The 27,691-nt window shown below is 43.7% G+C and overlaps 3 protein-coding genes across 3 annotated transcripts; 2 read left to right on the top strand and 1 right to left on the bottom strand.

The window, feature by feature from the left end:
• The first annotated feature begins 1,921 nt into the window (after positions 1 to 1,921).
• On the top strand, positions 1,922 to 3,982 carry LOC121535578 (microsomal glutathione S-transferase 3). The gene is made up of 6 exons (XM_041842783.2): positions 1,922 to 2,027; positions 2,808 to 2,942; positions 3,057 to 3,130; positions 3,265 to 3,322; positions 3,499 to 3,571; positions 3,667 to 3,982. The coding sequence occupies exons 2-6, from the start codon at positions 2,826 to 2,828 to the stop codon at positions 3,834 to 3,836; spliced, it is 492 nt and encodes a 163-aa protein (XP_041698717.1). The 5' UTR covers positions 1,922 to 2,027; positions 2,808 to 2,825; the 3' UTR covers positions 3,837 to 3,982.
• A 3,421-nt stretch (positions 3,983 to 7,403) lies between these two features.
• On the bottom strand, positions 7,404 to 12,472 carry LOC121535579 (leucine-rich repeat extensin-like protein 5). Its single transcript, XM_041842784.2, has 5 exons — positions 12,096 to 12,472; positions 10,440 to 10,766; positions 9,482 to 9,865; positions 9,207 to 9,364; positions 7,404 to 9,063 (listed from the first exon to the last, which is right to left on the bottom strand). The coding sequence occupies exons 1-5, from the start codon at positions 12,160 to 12,162 to the stop codon at positions 9,013 to 9,015; spliced, it is 987 nt and encodes a 328-aa protein (XP_041698718.1). The 5' UTR covers positions 12,163 to 12,472; the 3' UTR covers positions 7,404 to 9,012.
• A 325-nt stretch (positions 12,473 to 12,797) lies between these two features.
• On the top strand, positions 12,798 to 27,659 carry LOC121535580 (importin-13). The gene is made up of 21 exons (XM_041842785.1): positions 12,798 to 13,132; positions 13,784 to 13,909; positions 14,071 to 14,744; positions 15,169 to 15,309; positions 15,492 to 15,633; positions 15,847 to 16,013; positions 16,262 to 16,382; positions 18,713 to 18,860; positions 19,035 to 19,216; positions 19,366 to 19,392; positions 19,507 to 19,641; positions 24,497 to 24,628; positions 24,802 to 24,882; positions 25,251 to 25,388; positions 25,612 to 25,708; positions 25,825 to 25,877; positions 26,190 to 26,256; positions 26,351 to 26,409; positions 26,563 to 26,652; positions 26,987 to 27,168; positions 27,391 to 27,659. The coding sequence occupies exons 1-21, from the start codon at positions 13,058 to 13,060 to the stop codon at positions 27,488 to 27,490; spliced, it is 2,937 nt and encodes a 978-aa protein (XP_041698719.1). The 5' UTR covers positions 12,798 to 13,057; the 3' UTR covers positions 27,491 to 27,659.
• Positions 27,660 to 27,691: the final 32 nt, after the last annotated feature.

Here is a 27,691-nt window from a genome sequence, read left to right as displayed (position 1 = left end):
AGCCACGCAAGCTAGGAGAGGTTACCTAATTCTACCAATGTACCCAAAGCGTTCTGGAAATAGAATGCCCAGGGTATAGCCAATTGTGACACTATAATTGCCCAACAGAACACTGTATTTATCTCAATGTATTTACTTATCAATTAAATTAAATTAAATTACCTAGTGCCTATTTAAAGATGGTATGATGGTTATTACGCTGTCATATGTGTGTGTGTGTGTGTCTGTTTTAGAATGTGTGTGTGTCTAGTGTCATATTCCAGTCTAGCTGGATGCAGGGTCATAAACTTAGAGTGCCAGTCTACTTGGGCATGGAGCCACATGTTACTATTTCATTATTATAGTTATATAGCCTACAACATTGACATGGCAAGAGCCAGTTTACACAACTTTTCTCCCACAAGCACACATACACATGGATTCCCCACACCTCTCTCTCCCCCCTCTCTCTTTCTATTCCTCTCCCCCCTTCACCTCTATCTCTTCCTCTCTCTCTCTCACCTCACCTCTTACCCTCCTCTCTCTCCACATCGCCTCTCTCGCTCTCGCTCTCTGTCTGTCTCTGTCTCTCTCTCTCTATGTCGCTCTCTCTCTCTCTCTCTCTCTCTCTCTCTCTCTCTCTCTCTCCCTGTATTAATTTGTAGGTGTTGAAGTACTGATTCAGATTCAGCAGCATCGTGGGAGGACAGATGTGATGCTGAGAGGGATTATAATAATAATTAATGATTCATTCATTCAATTTCTATAGCGCTTTTCATTACAAAAATAATCTCAAAGCACTTGAAAATGCCAGTCAACAACATAAACACACACGGGTGAGAGACAGACAGCGTGCCAGTCAACAAGAGATAATAACGTCAGGGACAGTGCATGAAATCAAGCCTTCATCCACAATTATGTCCCTGCTTCAAAAAATAACAAAGAAGCATTACAAATCTGAGAGCATTTATTCACACTTTTCACAACGGATATAGTCATAACCATTCAGAAAGTGTACTTATGGCTGCTGTTTACTAAAGATATAGTGCCATCTAGTGATGTAGTATTGTTAAAATATCACTACCTCTTGTAAAACAGGATTCCTGTCCCAATGACCAACACAGAATGTAAATTGAATGTAGGGCCTATCAATTGTTTACATTTGATATTGAGAATAATTAGTATGACATACTCTGCCAGACTGAAACAAAAACCAAACAGATGAAAACAAATTTAACTGGAGAAAAAACACACACCAGTGAAATTAACACTTATCTTAACAGAAATGAATTAACAGAAGTTAATACTGAAATGGTCCTATGACTAAACCCCCTCTTATCCATGGCCACACTTTATAGTCTGGTGAAATTACTTTCTGTAAATAAGAGAATCACTCTATGAATAGGACTCTATGAATGATATACAAGGCCAGTAAAACTGGTTCCAGATTCATTGCTTTCTATCAATAACTATAGTGAACATAAGGGAACTTCCCTCACGCATGACAGTGTCACAATGACTAGGCTGAACAGAGAACCAGAGCCAGTAGCTCAATTGGTAGGGCATGGCGCTTGTAACGCCAGGGTAGTGGGTTCGATCCCCGGGACCACCCATACGTAAAAATGTATGCGCACATGACTGTAAGTCGCTTTGGATAAAAGCGTCTGCTAAATGGCATATTATTATTATTATATTATAGATATGGCCCTGTTTGAACTCACATAGGAAAATGAGGAGGTTGCACTCAAATAAACATACTTTAAATAGGCTAGTGAAACACTAACTGTAAATACAGTTATTTTATTAATTTCACTCCATTCTATTTTATTATATTACTAAATGTTATGCTAAAACACAGAATTATTGGTAGTAGTCCTACGATCTGATACAGCCCAAATGAACTCTACCCCACTAGGGGGAGGCACCACTCCTCTTCTGTGTGTTTATTTAGGACTGACTCCCTTACGAGTAGACGGAACAGGATTACTGACTGTGACAGCAGACGGAGCACTTTCAATTGCGAACATTATTCAGATCGTCATTAACAGGTAAATAAAACTTATTTTACAAGTGGTATTCAACGTTACGTATTGTTGCTGGATAGCTTATAACGTTTCACTCCTAGTTCTCCATTGGCTTGACATTGGCCGTGTTCAAGAGGATCAACAACGCAATGTATTACGTGACTAATTGACTGATCTACAAAAACTAATGAGTCGTTATTTATGATGAAAGGTGATTTATAGATCAGTCAGTCGGCAGTCGCCTGCAATTGTTTTGATGCTCTCGAACACGGCCCTTGTTTCCGGAGCTTTTAGCGTAGGGGTGTCAAACTCATTCCAAGGAGGACATAGTCGTGTTTGCTGGTTTTTGTTTTCAATTAAGACCTAGACAATCAGGTGAGGAGTTAGGCACGTGTTTTAGCGCATTAGGTTCAACTGAATTACTCGCTTGAAGATGCGTAGATATGCGCCTTTTACGTTGGCTGTTGTTTATTTGTAACTTTTATGTGCGGTGTACAACGTGCATAGAGTGTTATTTTGTGTCACATTTTGAGAACTTTGCTAAGGGAAAGGGTTTTTGTAGTTTAGTATCCTAACACTACAATAGACAGAATAAGCACATTTCATATTTGCATAGAAGCCTATTTTCCAAGACAATGGAATAGATTCTGGTTTCAGCGAATTGGCACTTATCTAATGTCATCCATTTAGGGCCTACTAACTAATCCGTTTACTTATTGGACTTTCAACCCGTATCTTATCTACAGTGAATGTGAAAGTGGGATTGACCAACTCACCTGTTGGCTATCTGTTTTTCTCTTGCAGCAGCAGATCAGTACCAGAATGGTTGTGCTGTCTAAAGAATATGGGTATGTGGTTCTCACTGGTGTTGCCAGCATGGTCATGGTTGCCCACCTCGCCGTGAAAGTTGGCAAAGCTCGCAAGAAGTACAAGATAAATGTGAGTTGCCCTGGACCTGGCCCACTGTGTGTCGGCCAATGAATCATCTAAAGCTTAAACCAGGCTATAAAAACTCAGGATGGATCCCCTGATCTTCTCTTCTATGTTGGACAGTACCCTCAGATGTACAGCAATGATCCAGACTCTGGAAATATCTTCAACTGCATCCAGCGGGCCCATCAGAACACGTATGTTCTATGTAGTATGAACAATTAGTATGTACTTCACAGATGCAGCAGAGGAAACATCCAGATGTTTGTTATAAAAACCGAACATTTCTTGTTGTAATATTAGGTCAAAGTTAATATGTTTTTCTTTACAGCCTGGAGAGCTACCCTGCTTTCCTCTTCTGTCTGGCCATTGGTGGTCTGCATAGTCCTGTGAGTTCCACCATTTATTAATTTACTATATATGTTAGATTTGCGTACCATGCATCCCAGACTTTACAGCTAGTTAATCAGAGTACTGTATAAAGACACTCATCTGGATTCCCTTTTATTAAGACATTAAGACTCTTTAAGAGTCTTCTGTTTAACAGGAGCCTTGTGTGTTACAGCGCCTAGTCAGTGGACTTGGAATGACATGGGTTATAAGCAGGGAGATCTATGCATACGGATACTCCACTGGAGGTAAGACAACTGATAAATATGCTTATAATACAATCATTTATTAAAACAATATTGCAGCCTTTACTCAAGGGTTTTGTTCTATGTATTCCTTCCAGATCCTATAAAAAGGATGCCAGGGTTATCCGGGAACATTGCTCTGCTGGGCATGATTCTGACCGTAGCCAACTTTGGCAGAACGCTGTTAGGCTGTGTTGACTGGGTGAGGCCTGGGATGAGACCAGGGATGAGGTTCTCAGCTGCCATTCCTGCTACCATTCCTCAATGAGAGGCACTGCAACCCCACCTGACCCCAGTCTATTAGTAGTCGTAGGATGTCCTTTGTGGGCATCCGTACTTGTCAATCAATCAATCAATTTTATTTTATATAGCCCTTCTTACATCAGCTAATATCTCGAAGTGCTGTACAGAAACCCAGCCTAAAACCCCAAACAGCTAGTAATGCAGGTGTAGAAGCACGGTGGCTAGGAAAAACTCCCTAGAAAGGCGAAAGCCTAGGAAGAAACCTAGAGAGGAACCAGGCTATGAGGGGTGGCCAGTCCTCTTCTGGCTGTGCCGGGTGGAGATTATAACAGAACCATGCCAAGATGTTCAAAAATGTTCATAAGTGACAAGCATGGTCAAATAATAATCAGGAATAAATCTGTTGGCTTTTCATAGCCGATCATTAAGAGTTGAAAACAGCAGGTCTGGGACAGGTAGGGGTTCCATAACCGCAGGCAGAACAGTTGAAACTGGAATAGCAGCAAGGCCAGGCGGACTGGGGACAGCAAGGAGTCACCACGGCCGGTAGTCCCGACGTATGGTCCTAGGGCTCAGGTCTCTCAGTTGGCTTTTCATAGCCGATCATTAAAGAGTTGAAAACAGCAGGTCTGGGACAGGTAGGGGTTTCGTAGCCGCAGGCAGAACAGTTGAAACTGGAATAGCAGCAAGGCCAGGCGGACTGGGGACAGCAAGGTGTCATCATGCCCGGTAGTCCTGACGTATGGTCCTAGGGCTCAGGTTCTCAGAGAGAAAGAGAGAACGAGAGAATTAGAGAGAGCATACTTAAATTCACACAGGACACTGGATAAGACAGGAGAAGTACTCCAGGTATAACCAACTAACCCCAGCCCCCGACACATAAACTACTGCAGCATAAATACTGGAGGCTGAGACAGGAGCGGTCCGGAGACACTGTGGCCCCATCCGAAGAAACCCCCGGACAGGGCCAAACAGGAAGGATATAACCCCACCCACTCCGCCAAAGCACAGCCCCCGCACCACTAGAGGGATATCCCCAACCACCAACTTACAATCCTGAGACAAGGCCGAGTATAGCCCACAGAGGTCTCCACCACAGCACAAACCAAGTACATACACAAGTACATATCATACTTGTGTATGATATGTACAGACAGAGTTCAGTAAACATTTGGAAAGAGATGACCATGGCTGTTAGTTTCTCATTCCATAACTACCACACCACCCCAACCCCTCCCTGACCCCCTCCTAAACACTGATAGGCCCAGAGAAGCTGTTCATGGTACTTCACCAGCTACTCTTTGTGAGAGTGTGGTGTTTTTTATGCATAATGTTGCCAAAACTGTATTCCACAGGAGGTTGGTGACACTTGTGGTAATGGCTGGAGCGGAACATTTTGGAATGGCATCAAATACATCAAACACATGGTTTCCATGTGTTTGATGCCATTCCATTTGCTCCGTTCTGGCCATTATTATGAGCTGTTCTCCCCTCAGCAGGCTCCTGTGCTGTATTCTAAATGAAATTCTAATGTAGAAAATGACCATGAAAAATGGGCTTGAAATAAATATTCAATAACATTTATAGGTTCTATCATGGACTTGTGTTTTAATGTTGGTATCCATGGGCGTGAGGTGTGTGTGGAGAATAAGGAGATGGTATTGCATCAGAAGAACCAGAGTGAACCAAGAGGTTAATGTGTGAGGGGTGTGATTGTCCTCATTGATCTGCATAGTTGTCCAAAGTTCACACATTTTAGTCAGACACTCTTATCCAGAGCGACTTACAGGAGCAATTAGGGTTACGTGCCTTGCTCAAGGGCACATCGACAGATTTTTCAACTAGTTGGCTCTGGGATTCAAACCAGCAACCTTTTGGTTACTGGGCCAATGCTTGTTACCACTAGGCTACCTGCTGCCCCATCACCTCTAAGTCTACATGCAGGCACAATAAACACTTTACTATTATCTTAGCCATTAGGCAATGTTCTGTTCATGGTTGGGTTAGGGCTGGGGACTACTATACTGAACAAAAATATAAACGCAACATGTAAAGTGTTGGTCCCATGTTTCATGAGTTGAAATAATAGATTCCAGAAATGTTCCATATGCACAAAAAGCTTATTTCTCTACATTTTTGTGCACAAATTTGTTTTGTTAGTGAGCATTTTCTCCTTTGCCAAGATAATCCATCCACCTGACAGGTGTGGCATAACAAGAAGCTGATGAAACAGCATAATCATTACACAGGTGCACCTTGTGCTGGGGACAATAAAAGGCCACTAAAATGTGGTTGCGTGCAATTGGCATGCTTACTGCAGGAATGTCCACCAGAGTTGAATGTTCATAAGCTGCCTCCAACGTCGTTTTAGAGAATTTGTTAGTATGTCCAACCGGCCTCACAACCGCAAACCACGTGTATGGCGTCGTGTGGGCGAGCGGTTTGCTGATGTCAACGTTTTGAACAGAGTGCCCCATGGTGGCAGTGGGGTTATGGTATGGGCAGGCACAAGCTACAGACAACGAACACTATGGCATTTTATCGATGGCCATTTGAATGCACAGTGATACCGTGACGAGATCCTGAGGCCCATTGTCGTGCCATTCAGCCGCCGCCATCACCTCATGTTTCAGCATGATAATGCACAGCCACATGTCGTAAGGATCTGTATACAATTCCTGGAAGCTGAAGATGTCCCAGTTCTTCCATGGCCCGCATTCTCACCAGACATGTCACCCATTGAGTATGTGTGGGATGCTCTGGATTGACATGTACGACAGCGTGTTCCAGTTCCTGCCAATATCCAGCAACTTCGCACAGCCATTGAAGAGGAGTGGGACAACATTCCACAGGCCACAATCAACAGCCTGATCAACTCTATGTGAAGGAGATGTGTTGAGCTGCATGAGGCAAATGGTGGTCACACCAGATACTGACTGGTTTTCTGATCCACGCCCCTACCTTTCTTTTAAGGTAGGGTTCCCCAACTGGCGGCCCGTGGGCCAAATTTGGTTTTATTTGGCCCCACAAGCTTTCTGAGCAAAAAAATAAAATACACTTTATTTTTATTTATTTTTGACATAAAAGACTGTAAAAACACCAGGAAATCAGCTCCAGGTGATTTTAATTTAAGAAATCTGTTCCCAAGTATTCTCACACATAATAGAGAGACAAATGTGATCTTATGCAAATGTAAGCAAGGTTTAAAATGATTATGTTTTAGTCAAACATTATATGTGTTTGGGCTTCTTGTGGTCAATTAGCAGTCTACAAATTATTTGAAATTATGTTCCGGCCCCCCGACCATCCACTCAAGAAAAAATCGGCCCTCGCCTGAATCTAGTTGATGATCCCTGTTCTAAGTTATCTGTGACCAACAGATGCATATCTGTATTACCAGTCATCTGAAATCCATAGATTAGGGCCTAATGAATTTATTTAAACTGACTGATTTCCTTATGAACTGTAACTCAGTAAAATCTTTGAAATTGTTGCATGTTGCATTAATATTTTTGTTCAGTATAATTAACATTACAATAACTCTGAACTTGTGAATCACTTCCTCATTATGCTGTAGAGTCAAAGGCACACAGCAAAAAGGGGTTCAGTTTTATTATTTAAAAAGTCCTTATAACATTCATTTTTTACAGTTAACCCTGCATCTGTATGTCATCATCCTACATAACTTTTGGCACTTACAGGTCAATCGCAAGTAAAACACTTAAACACTGTAAATATGATTTGTTGCAGTAATTTTTTTCAGGTAATTTTCAATCTAAATGTAACTTAAAACCTCATAGTTCTAATACATACTCTGCCGTTTCTGCATTTTATTATTTCCAATGAACTTAAAGGATCATTTTCTGAGATGCTCATAAATATCAAGTAAATAGTTAATAAATATCCATTACATAATTTCCTATGGATTGTAAAGAAATACTAAGCATACATTTTGCATTTACATTTAGATAATACTATACTTTGCACCATTTGTGTTTAACAAAGTGTAGTGTCTGTTGTTCGTGTCATACACGACAAATGTTTATTAGCTGATCACTTCCACATGAAGCACCACCGTGTAATCACCATTGGTGAACTGAACCTTTCACCTCAAAGTAGTCTTTGAATTGGATCTGTATCTATATGGCTTTGAATCAAGTCACCCTTATTGGAGGTGACCCCCTTTCTGCAGGAGCGGACTGGGACCAGAAATCGCCCCTGACATTTCTAACACACTGGCCCATTTTTTTCCTTGGAGGCCCCCACACTGGCTCATTTTTTACCTTGAGGCCCCCATTATTAGCCAGATCATCATCATTTTGTGGAAAAAAAGTTAGACAGGCCCACTAGGCAAAAAATAGACCAGCCACCCCTGCCTTTCTATCACACCCCCAAACAAATTAGCTTCTCTGCATTCGTTGGTTGACTGATTATCAGACTGTTTTGGGTTACATTTACAGAATGTTTACTGGCTATCAAGTAAGACCAAGGATGGATGTTTTTCAAGTTGCCTAAGCCCTTGTTAAAACAACCCACTAGGCATTCTGGTTTGAAAGAGCACTTCACTCATATTTGGTCAGTTCAGGGATTAGAATAGCTCTATAACATGGATTATTGGACACTGGTAAACATTTAAATCAAGTACCTCTACAGTAAGGATCTTTCACTCCCTTTCCATTTTCTCTCTATCCTGGACCTTGGCAACAACATCCAACGTGACATTGTGTCTTCTTCATACAGTACCAACTCATTTAGGGACTTTGGAGACAGTGAGAGCACTGTGACTGTTTCTATAACACATTAAAGTGCAGCCTGTGCTGTGCATGACCTGTATCAGGAGGAGCGGGTACATTACAAAGGGAACTCATCTCTGAAGAACAAAACAGACCCCCGTGCAGATGAGACATCCAAGAGCTTCAAAGGGAATAATGATGATGTTGGCCTAATGTTGAAACCTCTGATGTTGGCCTAATTTCGAAACCCCTCATTGGGTATTGAAAGCCCTCTCATTGTTAACAGAACACAATCAAATTGGAAACTGCTCAGAAGGGGGAATCATAGGGAGCCAACATGGGCGCTGGCCGAGGGCCTCAAGTCCAGTCAAAAGCTTTGCCAGGATCCAAAATGGCGGCCCATTGGGTGTCTGCTGTGTAGCTGTGCTAGAAGTAAAGTTGACTGTTGTTGATGAGAGGTTTCCATCATCAGTAAGTGTAAGTGTATCTTGAAAGCGGCGTGTCTTCCATCAAGTCGTCCTGGACAGGAAGACAAAACAAGAGAGTCATAATGTTGCCAAACACTATATCACTTCAAATTCATTGAAATCATATATCCCACATTAATAAAATGTTATGCCATAGAAGACCTGAATACAACATGTCCAGTGTTGTATGCTCACCATGGGTAGATCCTGCAGCCGGTGGAAGTCCGGGTGGTCGGTCCGTTGGCGGAACTTGAGGAAGAGGACGACAGAGACTACGGCTGTGGTGACGATGAAGACAGAGACCAGGCCAGCCAGCAGAGGGTCCAGAGGAGAGTGGAGGTGTGGACCTTTGTCTGGAACAACACGTTAACTGATTGATTGATTGATTGATTGGCTAATTTGTTGTGTAATTTGTTAACTGGATAATGAGTGAATTATTTGATTGGTTAATTGGTAAATTATCACCTTACCCTCATCTCCAACGTTGAGCTCCGATGGAACCTCCTGTTGAGGCGGGCTGACAGGGACGTGGACTGGGGCAGAGGTCTGGGGGCGCTCCATGGTGAGGGGTTGGGTTGGGGAAGGGATCAGGGTGGGGGTGCTGGGTTGGACAGAGGACTGGATCGGTATTAAAACATGGGATGGAAGTGGGGTGGTATCTAAGGCGGGAGGAGTAGAGGTGGTGAGGTGTCCTCCAGCGGAGCCAGGGTGGGTAGTGCCCCCTAGGGTTGAGGGGTGGCTAGTAGTGTCCCCTAGGTTGGAGGGGTGGCTAGTAGTGTCCCCTATGGTGGAGGGCAGTCCTGCAGGGGAGGTGCTCTTCACAGGGGATGAGGAGGAGGAGCTGTCTGGAACGTCTGAGTGAAAGTCATAAAGAAATAGAATTACAACAGTATTACTGCTTCTCCTAAATGAGGTTCTACTCATTATTATTTGAAAGCAAAAGGAGAGGAATGAGAGAGAGAGAGAGAGAGAGAGAGACTCGCTCAGCATCGACAGAGAGAGTTATATTTGTTAAAACGACACCTCCTACATCAGGTTGCCAAATCCCCCTCTACACTACTCAACACCCCTCTACTCCCTGTTGCCAAGGCACACAGGGAGCCAGGCCCAGGGCATACCATGATAGAAGGGAAAGATGGAGACTTTCTATTCCCCTGGTATGCTGCCTGATGGTGGGTGGAGCCTGAGGCAAGCTTCTGTGTTTGCAAATAAGCAGCTTTTGCAGAATGCAGCTGTCTATTTTCAGACTGTACACTATCTAAACAGAGCTACGAGGTGAGTGGAGCGGCTGAGAGAAAGTCACAGAATAATAGAATTACAACAGTATTACATACAGACATACATACAGACTACCTCAGGGTAACCATGGGGAATATAGGCAGGCTTAATGACGCTGATAGAAGTTAAATATCCTTTGGGTTACTGTACCTGCGAGAGTGGCATTTGCTTGGGTGGCGGTAACAGTGTTGACTGTGTGTGCAGGTGGAGACATGGTCATCTGATTGGTCACAGCCATGTCATCCCTGTCACCAGCGTCTGTAACAGAATCTGATTGGCGCAGCTTGTCGCCATTGGTAACAGCTGGTTTGGTTGGGGCTCCATCCCCTTGGTCTGGTGAGGTCTGATTGGCAGGACCTGGCACTGGCCCCGGATCCCGATCTTCATTGACCATTGGGAGGGCTGGTGATGCAGTAGACACGCCCTCACGCTGGAGGGCAACTGGGATGAAGACAGGGGGCAAAGCAGTGCTCTGACCTGCAAGAAAATAATGATGATGTCACTGCAGAAATAGAATGTCCTGGTGCTCCATGTTGTTGTGAATAGATGAAGTTCTGATACTGATAGACATTACAAAAGCATTACTGGGAAATAAATATTTATTGATTGTTTTTCCTTTCCACCTGACCTGAGCAGGAAATCTCAGGGCTCTGGTCAGGCCCTAGTCATGATTTTTAGCATTTTCATGTGAGCACACGTGGCTATTGCTGAGAGGGGGCTGCATCATTTCATCCTCCATTCTCTTATCAGCAATACTAATTAATACGAATTAATTTATCTGCTTTTTGATCATGTCATGTGATATACTTATGTTATGAAATCATAATAAGAGCAGTTGGCAAACAATCAAAATGTAATAGGCTATACAATGCACAAAAACATGTTTTCATACGCTTACTGGAATATGAGACTACAGTACTGAACCAGTAGGCATTTAAATAAGAAAGCAATACTCACAATAATAATTGATTAAGTATATCAAGCAGGGTTGGGTTCAATTCCAATTACATTTGAAATTCCAATTAAATTATTGAATTCACTCATGAATTTAAATTGAATTTGAATTTGAATTGTAAACACATTTAATCTTTGGAATTTAATTGAATTGGAATTCAATATTTGTACATTTCCCAGGTAATGGAATGAATGCACTTAGTAAAAAAATTGACTGCAGAATTTGTTTTAAATAATTTAAACTTGTATTTCTATATTTCCAGTATAGCTAGGCTGTCTGAACTGTGAAATGATCAGCCTCAAACCCAGAGGGAATTGAATTCGAATTTATGGAATTGTTTTGTTCATAATATTGAATTAGGAATGTAATTATTGGAATTTACCTAATATTGGAATTGTAAGGAATTGAATTATCTCTGAATTCAAAGACTGGCCTGGAATTTGAATTGAATTAAATTGAATTTACAGGGAGAGGTAATTGAATTAGAATTTAATTTGGGGAATTAAACCCAACCCTGATATCAAGCAAAGGATCAGGCAAAATATGTTGAGCAATTCAAAGAATGTTCCTATTGGCCTGTTATGTCAATACAAATATCCTTCCCTATAATAACCTCATAATAACCCGCACTGTCAGGTAGCCCTAGTGTATGACCAATCGATAAACACTGCCAAATGAGATTGGTAACATTACATCTAAATGTAGCCTACATTATACAAATTGTCATCAGAATATCAGAATAACTGTCATCAGAATATTTTGTGATGATAAAGTAAGATGAATGACGAGCACAAAATATCGCTGCTCAGCGGGCTGTCTATTCTAAACACATCACACACACCGACACCTACCCTTTGTCTGCGATGAGCTGATAAGGATCACCAAAGCACAAACCACTAGATTAATTTCAATGTTCATTTCATGTGCAGCTTTCCGTGGATACGATGATAAAACGTTCAACGGCCTTTAACGCCCGTTCTCTTCTTTGCTGGAGCGTGTTCTTTGCTGTTCATTCGGTTGGTTATCTGACAATGAACAGCATTACTGAAAATAGATAGAGGGGTCTGGCATTAGAGATGAGAGAAGGGGTGGGGTTGAAATGCCTATGTGACGCGCGGTGCGCAATGTAGGCCTAGCGCACCGCGCAACACACACAGAGTGTCTGCCCAGCTCCGTCAGAACGATGTCTGTCGATGTTTAAAGCCCACAGTGTGTTCTGAATGTGTCACTGTCACTGTCTCACTGCCATGGCTTGCCCGCGACCGCCCTTCCCATGAAAGGGGGGCACGTTGCACCCCAGTCAGCTGTCACTGCGTACCGCGTGCGCTCCTCTCCTTGCGTCCTGATTAAAACAATAATTTCTAGGCATTCCTTTATAAGAAATGTTGATAGGCCCTACACAGGTAGAGTTATGGATCTGTTTTAAAGATTCACTATGTTCTTATGCTTATGAGAAAATTATAAAGCCCAACATTCCCCTCGTAAACATTTCCCTAATTAGCCTAATCTACCAACAGAGGTCAGTGTTTCAATATGCTCCTGTCATGCGCTGCTAGACCTCTGGTTTGTGGTCAGCACCATGGTCAGCACAGGTGTCAGTCACAAAAGGACAATGAATGCTGAATCCCTTAACGACACTAACTTTTGACAAGGAGCAGGCAAGCCTTCTGCCAGGGGCCGCCTCTGTGTCATCAACAGCACTGTCTGATAGAAGGATACTTTTTAAAGTCCACGGATCGCGGGCAGCAGGCTCAAAAATCTAAGAGTGGACATTAACTGAAGAGTTCCCATTATACAGCTTGTCACCTACGGGATGGAGCCCCCTGACAGCTCCGTGCAGAGCCCCGACCTGGTGTCATTAGAATTAACCGTGGAAAACGTCGAAACGGTAAGTTGTCGAACTCATACAGTGCGTGACAGAGAAGTGGTTCGTTTGATGCAGTAGGCTACCAACAATGACAGCTCTCATTCAGTCTGAAAGCAATTTGTTCTTCTCAGTCAAATCTTTCTAAATATCTCATCAGCATTGTGGTTTTATGCTATGTGACAATGATAATTAGCCCTCCATATTATTTACCAAATAGCCTAAATAGGCTACACAGATGTAGGCATATTGGTTGACAGTTGGAAAAATGCACAGACTAATTACAATGGAATTTTGACCTTTAACAAATAGGCTACAGAATAGCTTTTGAATTCATATTTCACAGGCAATGGGCAGTTCATATGGTGTAAACTAGTTCAATGGGCTATAGAAGGAAGGGGGCTGTTGTAATATGATATCAGTTACAAACATACTGTGCTAATTATAACCACCACCATGTGCTTGGGATTAGTTGCCGTTAGCAACAGCACTCAGACTCATGCAGAGTTGGCCATCCTGTGTGCTTTGGAGGCTGCTACACTACACCCCTTATCATTCCTTATCAGTGACATTTATGCCTTCAAGGACACATTGTATGATAAGGACTCCAGACACTTTTTAATTTCCCTCCCTAATGTAAATTAAATGAATTGAATTGGAAATGTCCTCTCCTAGGCCCTCCAGCAACTGTACTATGACCCAGACATGGAGCATAAGAATGTGGCCCAGAAGTGGCTGACTCAGGCCCAGACGTCCCCTCAGGCCTGGCAGTTCTGCTGGCCTCTGCTCAGCCCAGACAAGGTCTGCTCCACAGCCCTATCCTACAACCTCCCCTCTACTTTCTACACACCCTGTTGTGTAGTGATCATTCCTTTCCTGCCTGTATTTCACTCCATGACCCCACTCATAATAACCCTGTATAACGCTGTATTCTTCTTACTATTACACCATTTTCAAAACAGCTTCCTGAGATCCAGTTCTTTGGCGCCAGCACCCTCCACACCAAGATCGCCCGTCACTGGGCCGACCTCCCCACAGACCAACACGAGACACTGAAGATGCAGCTCCTTTCCCACATCTCCCACTTCTCCTCTGGGCCCAAGATGGTGCTGACCAGGCTGTGTGTGGCCCTGGCCTCCCTGGCCCTCCACACCATGCCCCAGGCCTGGCCCCAGGCTGTGACTGACATGGTCAGGGTCTTCCAGCCAGAGAAGGTTGGGGATCAGGGCGGAAGTCAGGATGGAGCTGGGGTTGGTGGAGGAGATGGGGCAGAGGAGGAAGTGAACACCCACGCACACTGCCTGGCCCTGCTGGAGCTCCTCACCGTGCTGCCAGAAGAGTTCCAGAGCTGCCGGCTGCCCCAGACCCATCGTGCCCAGCTGAGAGAGGCCCTGGCTCGGGAGTGGACGGCGGTATGTCCCCTGCTGCGCCAGCTGCTCCAGAGACAGGAGGGTAATAACCAGGTGAAGGAGCGGGCCCTACGGTGCTTGTCTAGCTGGGTGGGACTGGATGTTCCTCTGCATGGGGAGAGCGAGGGGCTGCTGCAGGACTGTTTTGCTGCTCTCTCCGACCCAGAGCTGTTTGACAGTGCCGTGGAGACCATTGTCAGCTCTATATCCCAACCTGACTGCCAGAGGTGAGGCTCTGTCGCAGGCTCTGTCGCAGCCGGCCGCGACCGGGAGACTCATGGGCAGCGCACAATTGGCCCAGCGTCGTCCAGGGTAGGGGAGGGAATGGCCGGCAGGGATGTAGCTCAGTTGATAGAGCATGGCGTTTGCAACGCCAGGGTTGTGGGTTCGATTCCCACGGGGGGCCAGTATAAAAAAATATGTATTCACTAACTGTAAGTCGCTCTGGATAAGAGCGTCTGCTAAATGACTAAAATGTAAAATGTAAATGTAAATGTATGTAGGTGAGATAGACACACACACACATGGTCAGACAGACAGACAGACAGACACACACACACACACACACACACGCACATAGAGCACTTTGATAATGAGTTGTGTTGAGATGCATTATATTGACTCTGCATGCATTCGTGTGTGTGTGTTCAGATACACTGATGCTCTGGTGAACTTGATGCCCCTGGTGCTGGGTCTCCATGACCAGCTGAAAGCCGCAGCGAGGGACGGAGACATGGAGACCTCCCATGGCATCTGTCGCATCGCTGTCGCTCTGGGGGAAACACACTCCAGGTACACACACCTTTAGGTTAGGGCTAGGGCTATGTTAGTGGATAGTTAGTTTGCTAACTATCTAACTAAAGTTTGAACATCTATGAACCATCTGTGGTGTTAGTATTAAGTGATAACCAGTTTTCTTGGCTTATTATTGACCTGTTTCACCTGGTCTCCCTGGGTGTGGCTTTGTGGAACAGGACTCTTCTGGAACAGGTGGAACACTGGCAGGGATACCTGGCCCTTGTCAACATGATCCTGTTCTGTACTGGCATCCCCGGGCACTACCCAGTCAACGAGACCACCAGCTCCCTCACACTCACCTTCTGGTACACTCTGCAGGTATGTACCCTACACCCTAACACCTACACCCTAATACTGGACACTACCTAGTAAACAAGACCACCAGCTCCCTCACATTTTGGTACACTCTGCAGGTATTGGTGTAGGGTTTGGGTTTGGGTTAGTGGTTAAACCTACAATGCTGGAGAGGAAGTACCTCTTCTGTACATTGTAGTATGGCCACTTCCTGATGGCTACTTCCTGTGGTTCCAGGATGACATCCTGTCATTTGAGGAGGACAAGCAGGTGGTCTACCTGCAGGTCTACAGACCAGTCTACTTCCAGCTGGTGGACGTCCTGCTCCACAAGGCCCACTTCCCCTCAGAGCAGGACTACACTTCCTGGTCCTCAGACGACAAGGAGCAGTTCAGGATCTACAGGTAAACAGGAAGTCTACTTTTACAGAAGGGATGGGAGTTGTAGTCCTTGGAGGAGCTCTTTGATTTTCACTTGAGAATGTACATTATTTGACCCAATATTTTTTTATACGATTATGTTATGCTTTATCCAACACTAGTTTATAGTCGACAGATCTGTTGAATGTTTTGACCAAAGTATTTCATTTTCAGTCAGAATAGAGCGCCCAGGGCACATTGTGATTATACTGTATGTGTTTTTTGTGTGGTAGAGTCGACATATCAGACACTCTGATGTATGTGTACGAGATCCTGGGGGCGGAGCTTCTCAGTAACCTCTATGATAGACTGGGCCGACTACTGATGGACACGGAGAGACCAGCAGCATGGCAGGTCAGTACAGTCACCAATTTACATAAATACAGTACTCACATACAAAGACATATGTACACTACCGTTCAAAAGTTTTGGGTCACTTAGAAATGTCCTTGTTTTTCGAAAGAAAAGCAATTTTTTTGTCCATTAAAATAACATCAAATTGATCAGAAATACAGTGTAGACAATGTTAATGTTGTAAATGGCTATTGTATCTGGAAACGGCAGATTTTTTATGGAATATCTACATAGGCGTACAGAGGCCCATTATCAGCAACCATCAGTCCTGTGTTCCAATGGCACATTGTGTTTGCAAATCCAAGTTTATCATTTTAAAAGGCTAATTGATCATTAGAAAACCCTTTTGCAATTATGTTAGCACAGCTGAAAACTGTTGTGCTGATTAAAGAAGCAATAAAACTGGCCTTCTTGAGACTAGTTGAGTATCTGGAGCATCAGCAATTGTGGGTTCGATTACAGGCTCAAAATGGCCAGAAACAAATAACTTTCTTCTGAAACTCGTTAGCCTATTCTTGTTCTGAGAAATGAAGGCTATTCCATGCAAGAAATTGCCAACAAACTGAAGATCTCGTACAATGCTGTGTACTACTCCCTTCACAGAACAGCGCAAACTGGCTCTAACCAGAATAGAAAGAGGAGTGGGAGGCCCCGGTGCACAACTGAACAAGAGGACAAATACATTAGAGTGTCTAGTTTGAGAAACAGGCACCTCACAGGTCCACAACTGGCAGCTTCATTAAATAGTACCCGCAAAACACCAGTCTCAATGTCAACAGTGAAGAGGCGACTCCGGGATGCTGACCTCCTAGGCAGAGTTGCAAAGAAAAAGCCATATCTCAGACTGCCCATCTTTAATCTTTTATTTTTATTGGCCAGTCTGAGATATGGCTTTTTCTTTGCAACTCTGCCTAGAAGGTCAGCATCCCGGAGTCGCCTCTTCACTGTTGACGTTGAGACTGGTGTATTTCTGATCAATTTTATGTTATTTTAATGGACAAAAAAATTGCTTTTCTTTCGAAAACAAGGACATTTCTAAGTGACCCCAAACTTTTGAACAGTAGTGTATACAGTGAGGGAAAAAAGTATTTGATCCCCTGCTGATTTTGTACATTTGCCCACTGACAAAGAAATGATCAGTCTATAATTTTAATGGTAGGTTTATTTGAACAGTGAGAGACAGAATAACAACAAAAAAATGATCATGAGAACGGTGAGGAATCAGCCCAGAACTACACGGATCTTGTCAATGATCTCAAGGCAGCTGGGACCATAGTCACCAAGAAAACAATTGGTAACACACTACGCCGTGAAGGACTGAAATCCTGCAGCGCCCGCAAGGTCCCCCTGCTCAAGAAAGCACATATACAGGGCCGTCTGAAGTTTGCCAATAAACATCTGAATGATTCAGAGGAGAACTGGGTTCAAGTGTTGTGGTCAGATGAGACCAAAATCGAGCTCTTTGGCATCAACTCAACTCGCCGTGTTTGGAGGAGGAGGAATGCTGCCTATGACCCCAAGAACACCATCCCCACCGTCAAACATGGAGGTGGAAACATTATGCTTTGGGGGTGTTTTTCTGCTAAGGGGACAGGACAACTTCACCGCATCAAAGGGACGATGGACGGGGCCATGTACCGTCAAATCTTGGGTGAGAACCTCCTTCCCTCAGCCAGGGCATTGAAAATGGGTCGTGGATGGGTATTCCAGCATGACAATGACCCAAAACACACGGCCAAGGCAACAAAGGAGTGGCTCAAGAAGAAGCACATTAAGGTCCTGGAGTGGCCTAGCCAGTCTCCAGACCTTAATCCCATAGAAAATCTGTGGAGGGAGCTGAAGGTTCGAGTTGCCAAACGTCAGGCTCGAAACCTTAATGACTTGAAGAAGATCTGCAAAGAGGAGTGGGACAAAATCCCTCCTGAGATGTGTGCAAACCTGGTGGCCAACTACAAGAAACGTCTGACCTCTGTGATTGCCAACAAGGGTTTTGCCACCAAGTACTAAGTCATGTTTTGCAGAGGGGTCAAATACTTATTTCCCTCATTAAAATGCAAATCAATTTATAACATTTTTGACATGCGCTTTTCTGGATTTTTTTGTTGTTATTCTGTCTCTCACTGTTCAAATAAACCTACCATTAAAATTATAGACTGATCATGTCTTTGTCAGTTGGCAAACGTACAAAATCAGCAGGGGATCAAATACTTTTTTCCCTCACTGTATATCCCAAAGCTATTTTGTCATGTTTCTTCCTGTGTGATTCTATCTCACTCTCTAGCTTCCTCTTTCTGGGACATGTTTTCTATTTTTCTTTTGTATTTTTCCAGGACACTGAGGCCCTTCTCTTTGGCTTCCAGGCTATAGCAGAGACCATAGACGTCAACTACTCTGACGTCATCCCAGGCCTCATCGGTCTGATCCCACGGATCAGTATAAGCAACATTCAGCTAGCTGACACCGTCATGTACACTATAGGTGCTAGCCAACATCTCAATCCAATTGTATTATCGTTTTCTCTAGCTACCTTTCTGTTTGTTCTGACCCTCCCTCTCTTCCCTACAATCTCTTTTCCTGTCTTTCTCCCTTTCTCTCTCTGTCTCTTTCCTTTACCCTTTCTCTCTCTGTCTCTTCCCCCCTCTCGCTGTCTAGGTTCTCTAGCGGAGTGGCTGGCGGACCATCCGGTGATGTTGGGCAGTGTATTACCCATGGTGCTCCAGGGCTTGGTGAAGGCTGAGCTGTCCGTGTCCAGCGTGTCCACTCTGAAGAGGATCTGTAGAGAGTGTCGTCACGATCTCGCCCCTTACGCCCATGACATCATGACCGTGTCACAGGTCTCCATGACAATAAGATTCACAAAGCATGTGATGATAGATGCTGTGTACTGTAGCTCAAAATGTGTTGCGTGGTAACTGTGCTGTCAGTTCGATGTTGCTTTGGTTCTTTTATGACACTCATGTCAAACATTCTCTTCCTTTCACAGGACGTACTGGTCAAAGAAATCCACAAGGTCAGTATAAATTATCAAGTTTTAGACTGTTGCTGCTGATTGACTGTTTATTTTTCTGTAAATATAGGGATGGAATTTAAGACTATATTTGTGAATCCATGTATGTGTGTGCAGAGCAGCCAGTGCATGTGGCTGATGCAGGGCCTGGGCTTCCTACTCTCTGCCCTGCCAATGGAGGAGATCCTGGGCAGCCTGACCACCCTCATCACCCCCCACATCCAGAGGCTAGACACACTGGCACACCAGGAGGTAAGAACAAGGAAATTATGCTTATACAGTGCACTTGGTCTATGCAACCACCCAGTGGCAATTGTAGCATGTAAATCTTGGTGGGGTGTCATGGAATATTCTAATCAAGTGAGAGAGACTTTGTCATTTCTTCAAACAATCATCTTTATTCAGTATCGATTTAATTATTGCAATAATGAAGCTGGTCGACCGCACACTCTGAAGTGTGTGTTGCCGAGAGCTCAACCTCACAGACATGCAGATCGGGGCATCATAAGCCATCTTGGGTTCGTCTTGCGGTTATCTGCACCTGGTGCCATTTTAACCCCACCCCGGCTTAGTTTCCCAGATGCAAGGATGAGAACAAACAATGAAATGTTAGGCTAGGCTATCTCTATCTCGGGTCACACACACCACATCTTGTCTATGGAATGTAGGCTGTAAATCAATTGTCAGCTCAAGCTATCTCTAGTGACAATACGCCCAGATTAGCTGCAGGGAGTTAAAGTGGAGACCATCGCTTTAAAAAACACAGCAGTAGTAGAACAGAAATGTCTTACTATTTGTTAAGTATATAATTTAACTATTACAGTTTTTCTCATTTGTTTACACACAAATACTGGTACTTGAGACACAATGACCACAACATGTAACTCATGCACCAACCCCCTGAACCAATTCTGCTAAACTACAAGCACAATTCCTGCTTTACACTCAAATTGCAGTTCTACAACACACTTTTTTCTAAACACTACACACAAATCTTTGCATTTGGCACAATTTTCATGCAGTTTTTCACAATGAACACACTGCCATTCAAATATGCACACTGACTCATCACATGGGCAAACTCCCGTCACACAGTTTTACAATTAGCAATCAGAGCTTTAGCATAAAAGGGCAACAGGTGACCTCTTCTGTTTTGGAGCAATGGATGCCAACATTGGAAACAGAGGCAGAGCCAGAGGAGTGAGAGTAAGAGGAGGAGGACTGGGAGGACAAGGACAAGGACGAGGACGAGGACGAGGAAGGCCAAGGACCGTAATCTCTGATGAGATCCAAGCCACTTTGGTTGATCATGTGGTCAACCATGGTCTAACAATGAGGGAGGCTGGGCAAAGAGTACAGCCAAATTTGAGCAGGTACACTGTAGCATCCATCATCCGGACATTCCGAAATGAGAATAGGTAAGAAATCTACTCTCACTAGAAAATTGCAAGACTGCATATCAATACAGTACTCAATGAGTACAGTAGTACAGTATTGCCTGTGGACTGTTCTGTAGGACTGTAAAAATAAAGTATGTTTCAAGTATTTGGGAAATGTATTTCTACTTTGTATTTACAGCATTTTACTATTTGTTTGGCAGAACTGAAAGATTACCAACACAAGGTGGTCGTGAACGTGTTCTGTCTCCTGAACAGGAAACTGAAATCATGAACATGGTCCTAGAAAATAACGGCATAACATTACGGCAAATACAAAGAAAAATAATAGAAAACAATGAGATATTTCAAAATATTGATAGGGTAAGCTTATCAACACTGGACCGTGTCTTGCGCAGAAATAATCTCAGGATGAAGCAGGTCTACAGGGTGCCATTTGAACGCAATTCAGAAAGAGTCAAAGAATTGCGATATAACTATGTGCAAGTGAGTCCTATACAATCCCACAATTGATGCATACTCTCAACACTGTATAAATTATACATATTTCAGTATTGTAATCATAATGATTGTGCTTCACAATAGTGACCACTCCATGTCTATTTCTGATATTGACGTGTGTTTCAGAGAGTCCTTGAGCTAGAGGTGGCTGCAGTGGAGCACCAGTTCATCTTCATTGATGAGGTTGGATTCAACCTCACAAAAAGACGAAAGAGGGGAAGGAATATCATCAGCCAGCTTGCCATTGTTCAAGTCCCTGGCCAGCGCGGAGGGAACATCACAATGTGTGCAGCGATTACCCACCACGGCGTCATCCATCACCATGCTACCCTTGGCCCCTACAACACCGCCGATCTGATCACATTCCTGGACACCCTACACAACACACTCATTCCACCAGATCAGGTAGATGGCCCAGAGCAGCTCAGGTACGTTGTCATTTGGGACAACGTACGTTTCCACAGGGCTGCTCTGGTTCGGAACTGGTTCACTGCCCACCCACGCTTTTTAGTTGTTTATCTCCCTCCATATTCTCCATTCCTCAATCCTATTGAGGAATTTTTTTCTGCCTGGAGATGGAAAGTGTATAACCGAAATCCACAAACGCGTATACCTCTTCTCCAAGCTATGGAAGACGCATGTGGAGATATAGCAGCTGATGCTTTTCATGGCTGGAATCGCCATGCTAGGCAATATTTCCCCCGCTGCTTGGCCAGGGAAAACATTGCTTGTGATGTGGATGAGGTGCTGTGGCCAGACCGCAACAGAAGAGAGGATGCAGGATGCATATTTTTTATTTTTTTTACTGTAACTGTATACATTAAATTATTCTGTTTTGTATGTAGACCACTGTATGTGCAACTTTGTGTTGGTTGGGAATGGGATGTACACTGTGTACATTGTTTTTGTGGGAAAAATGAAATATATTTGTTACCGTATATTTGTGTGTTCTGAGTATAAAAACAATATTCTCAAATATTTTACAACACACTTATGTATGTACTGTCTGTAGTAATGGCAACACTGAACCAAAAAAAGGCCTAAGTCATTATGATGAATGGAGAAGAAGTGTTTTCCATTCATCATAGTGTTTTACATTGAGCACATAAATGTTCTTATAAATGTCTATTCATATGATGGTTTGTGTGTGTCATTTGAAAACAAAATACAATTTTGATAAGAAATAACATTGTTTTGAATGTAAAGTTTCATTTTGCTGGAGAATTGAGGGGTTTTGCCCATTGTGTGTGTGTTTTTTGATTTGTGTGTAGAGTTCTGAGAATATGAGGCATGCTTTCAGAAAATGTGTGTAAACAATCGAGAAAAACTGTAATATCAAACAAATCAGGGAAATACGTAATTTTTCTCTCACAGGAAAAAATATATATAATGGGATGCATGCCAGCCAGGCCACTACACAACACAACACTAAACAATACATTAATTGCACTATAATGGTGACAAACTGCCCACAAACTGTTAGGGCCTACATAAAGCTGTCTCAACAGCAGAGTCCCAACAGCAGTCCCACCTTACCACTGCTACACCTGGCTATCAGCGGAGCCTTGTCTGGCAGCGAAACAGTTCATTCAGCCTCATTTACTGCCTTTTAAAAAAACATAGCTGATATGGCTGACTTGCTTAAACAAATGTGGTTTCTACTGACAATTGAGATATACAAACTATGGCATAAGGGTACGACAAGCGGATAAGAGGCAATCCGTAATTTCTATTAAGACATTAATGAGCGAGCCAGGACGGACGTAGTCAATATAACTATTTGTTCAGCACTTTTGAAATGTACAGCGACAGAATTCAGAACATGGGCCGTTTTTACAGTGTTCTCCCTGTACACCAAGTCAGAACTGTAGAATAAATAAAGGGGGCATATAAGCAGACAATGAAAGCTCTTACAATATTCGATGATTACGTTTCTCAAAAACAGGTTATAGGCTATATGTGCACCACCGAGACAGAACAGTAGGCGAAATTAAGAGGTGGAAATAGACCAAATTATTACGGTGAGGCACATGGGCTACTAATAGCTTACTACACAACATACACTTAGTATTACTTTCTTAGCTACAGTATACATATCTCCCTGGCATAATACATAATTTATGCAGCAGCATATAAGACATTTTTGGACTCACCTTGTTGTGCTGTGCTCACTTGAACAGGAAGGTGGCGCGGCGGTCCTTCGTCGGCAAATTTTGTCATCAAAGAAAGAGAAAGAGGCCGGATTTACAATTCCGAGTTCGATGACCGTTCAAAACGTATTTTCCCAGTCGGAGCTCGTTTATTCCCGACTTCCCAGTTGCAATGCTTGCAGTTAGCCACTGTCACCGATTCCTTCCAAACCACTCATTGTTGAATTTGCAATTTCCAACTTGTTGTGTAATGTTTATGTCCAATGGCCGATGAGCACCAATACGTTTTATTTATAATTTCTCTTCATTATTTCTCTTCATATGACAAGGATTAAAAAGGATTTGCCAGTAGATTGTCAACTTGATTCATGATGATGACTGCTAGCTAAGATTTTGAAAGTAAGATGTTGACATGATCAGTCCAATCAAAGCTACTGTACATATAACGTGATTTGTCGTCATTTTACCTTGAGCCTTCTTGGAAGGGCACTTCTAATGTAACTCTATGGCAGGACCCAAAGGGCTTGAATTTTCGATTTAGACTTGGCGGGGACGTAGCGTCCCCATGAGTGACAGAACACTGAGCCAATCACGGCGCAACGCTCCTATTTTCTGCTGGCTTGCCCCACCACCACAGAAAGTACTGAGCTAAGCTGAAACATCTGCATTTTGGAGCTGCCTTACTCAAGAAAACAAAAAAGAGACCATGTTTGTATGCGGCTTTATTAACTCAATTATATATTTTGGGTTTTACATTGTTTGCAAACTGATATGTGACACGTATTAATGCCAAAATAATATGCAAAACAGGCATTTTTTGTTGCTCTGCCCCACCTGTCCTGAATGACGGGTCGCCACTGCAACCACCTAAAAGATGCATGTGTTGTACACAGACTTACAATACAGTAAAATACAATGTAAATAGGTTCCATACTGGCCAAATAGGTCTCTTTCCTGCCTGTTTTATCCTCCCACCCACTCTTACTGTAACCTTTGCTCCCACTGTATCTCTGTATTCAGCTTGTCTTGATCTAACACTCTCCCTCTCTCTTTCTGTAGCCCAGCCCCACTGCCAAGCTGTCTATCATCCACATCCTGGGTATGCTGTCCAGTCTGTTCACTACGCTGGACAGCAGAAGGCAGGACGAGGGGTCAGAGGGCACCACCCCATCTCAGGCCAGGCCCAACCCTGTGAGTTTTCACCCAACTCTGTCTTCCTCACTTTATTTTGCCCTTTCTCTTTCATTCTACACTCTCCCACCTTCTCTCATTCCCTGCCTCCCTCTTTCACTCTCTCTGTCTCAGAACCTCTCTCACCACCCATAACTACTGTCATCCTGTTTACTTTGTCTGTGCTCTGTCAGGTGGTAGTAGTCTTACAGGAGGTCTTCACATTGATCCAGACCATCCTCAGCAAGTGGCTCAGTGACTCAGAAGTGGTGGAGGTAAGTAACGTAATCTATATGGTCCTCTGTAGCTCAGCTGGTAGAGCACGGCACTTGTAACGCCAAGGTAGTGGGTTCGATCCCCGGGACCACCCATACACAAAAATGTATGCACGCATGACTGTTAGTCGCTTTGGATAAAAGTGTCTGCTAAATGGCATATTATTATTATATGTACATGAGAATGTTGCAACATTTAAATGGGTCTGCATGTCTATCTGAATATGTACTGTACATAGTCATACTGTTCTTCATTAGCCTGGAATCCAAACTGAATATTGCTCCATTTCACTATTGTTTAACTTCTGAAGCAGTAGTGAAATGGAGTGATATTCAGATTGGATTCCAGGCTCCGTTTTCTCCCATAGGCAGTGTGTGGGGTGTTTGAGAGGTCCGTGAAGACCCTCCTCAATGACTTTGCTCCCATGGTGAAACAGCTCAGTGAGATGCTGGGACAGATCTACATCGCCTTCCCACAAGCCTCTGCTCTCAACCTCACGCGCCAGGTGGGCCGCCACAGACCAACCATCCAAATCAGATTCAATGCTCCGCAGGGTCGGGATCAATTCCATTTCAACTCAGATAATTCAGAATAATTTCCTAAATTTCATTGAAAATACCCCATAAAAAACAATGGCTGAATTGATATAGACACTGATAGCCTGCCTTAAACTTGAAAAATGTGCCCACAAATTATTTCTATGAATTACTTGATCTCTTTCATTCTAGATGGTCCACATATTTGCGGGTGAGAAAGATCATTTCAGCCCCATCCAGGCCCTTATTGAGCTGGTCACATCCACCACCCTCTCTATCTTCCAGCAAGGTAAGAGGAAGTAAATTGAGATTTGATTCTCACATCATCTTCCACATATTTCCTATTTGACATGTTTTTGTGTGAAAATCTATTTTCTCTCTATCTCTACTCCCTCTGTTTTTCAGGCCCAAGGGAACATCCTGATATTGTTGAGTCATTCATGCAGCTCCATGCCCAGGTCTGTCTGATTCTTATAGTCCCATTCTCTGTCTCAGAGATTAAATTCTGGATAAATATTTGTGTATCTATGTGTGTGTATCTCTAGCATCATTTATACCTGGCGCTAACATGTGTCCTTTGTCATGATCTTGTCCACATTCCTACTGTGCCCACATTTCTAGACAGATGTATATGATCACAATGCATCTTTTAATGATCTACACCTGTCTAATAATGTGGGCACAATCAGAATGTGGACAACATCAGGACAAAGGACGCATGTTAGAACCAGGTAAAAACGTGGCTTATGTGTGTGTTGTTGACTCCATAGGCCCTCAAAAGGAAGCCTGACCTCTACCTGTCTGACCATCAAGATGTAAAGGCTCTGTTCTACTGCGGTGAGCGACTTTGCCATGTAACCCACACTGTAATTCCAAGTGCACTGTAATGTTGCAGGTGTATACAACTGGTTCTGCACAAACTCTTTTTCAGGGGTCCTGTCACTCAAGTTCCCGGAGACGCCTACAGCGAAGTCAGCCTGTATGTTCTTTGTAAGTTAAGTAGGTGTGATGATGACACTTTACCAATTTACTTCACAAATAGCTTTACCTCATGAACAGAAGTCATAAGTCCTCTGTTTATTCGGCACCCCTCCTGTCATATTGTGGCTGTTCCATACATCCTTCCCCCTCCCTCTCCATCAGATGGAGTTGGTCTGTCATTGTGGCGACATCCCTCCTATTGGTCAGGTGCTACAGAGGGACGGGAAGCTTCTCATACACACCATCCTGGAGGTAACCAACTGTTATCTCTGTTAGTGTGTGGGAAAGAAATACCCTCACGAGTAGGACAAGACTGCAGTCAGGTGACTCAGTCCTCCAGACCAGGGGTACTAGGACCCCTGTACTTGGACTATCTACAAGGGGTACTTGAGAAGACTCATGAGACCATAGGCTTACTGGTAAAATACAAATGAGGGGGTACAGTTGGTGGTACAGTAACTGAAAAAGGTTGGGAACCACCACTCTAAGAACAATAGTGGCCAGTGAATGGGTATAATTATGTTTCAGTCAGTGCTCACCCTTTGGATTCTTGTTACGTCTTTCTCTCCCTCTGTGTCATCACCAGACGGTTGGAAGTCAGTCTCTCTGCTGTCTGACAGAGCACTTCTCTGAGGTGCTTTTCTGTCTGAACAGACATTGCCCCGCGCTGCTGGCCCAGTGGCTGAAGGAAGGACTACATGTCCCAGGGTTCCCCTCTGCCCAGGTCTCCATGGAGCAGAAGGACACCTTCAGCCAGCAGCTCCTCGGGTAGGCTACACATCCATTCATACACTAATTTGGCATTCCAGGATCTTTGTAGTCACACTGCTCTGACTTCCAGATCTCACAGTGGCAGATTAGTTTAATGTCTCAGGAACAATATCAATATGTAGCAATCCTCTGAGATGCGCAAATGGCTATGTACCTGTTTGAACCCTTTTCTGACCTATTCAGACACATCTAATATCTCATTCACCCTATTTTTCCCAGGGAACAGACAAACAAGCGGCGTGTTAAGGAGATAGTGAAGGAGTTCTCTCTGTTGTGTCGAGGTCTGCAGGGCACTACTGGCTACTCTGCAGATTACTAGTGTGGCTGCAGTCCTCACCTTGTCTGAACCAAGACAAGACCTCCCGAGGCCCAGGACCTGTTCAGGGGAACCCAGAGGGATGGTGTCCCCCGACTAGGACTTTGTGTGCATTGGAGAAACGTTATGCTTTAGGAGCACTCACATGGCTGCAGTAGTGTGTATTCTGTGAGGGGGGTTGAAGTTCCAAGGTAAAACTGTCCC

Source organism: Coregonus clupeaformis, chromosome 21 (genome assembly GCF_020615455.1).
Source record: "Coregonus clupeaformis isolate EN_2021a chromosome 21, ASM2061545v1, whole genome shotgun sequence".
In the NCBI taxonomy this organism is placed as follows: Eukaryota; Metazoa; Chordata; class Actinopteri; order Salmoniformes; family Salmonidae; genus Coregonus; species Coregonus clupeaformis.
This window is presented reverse-complemented; position numbering and strand designations above follow the sequence as displayed.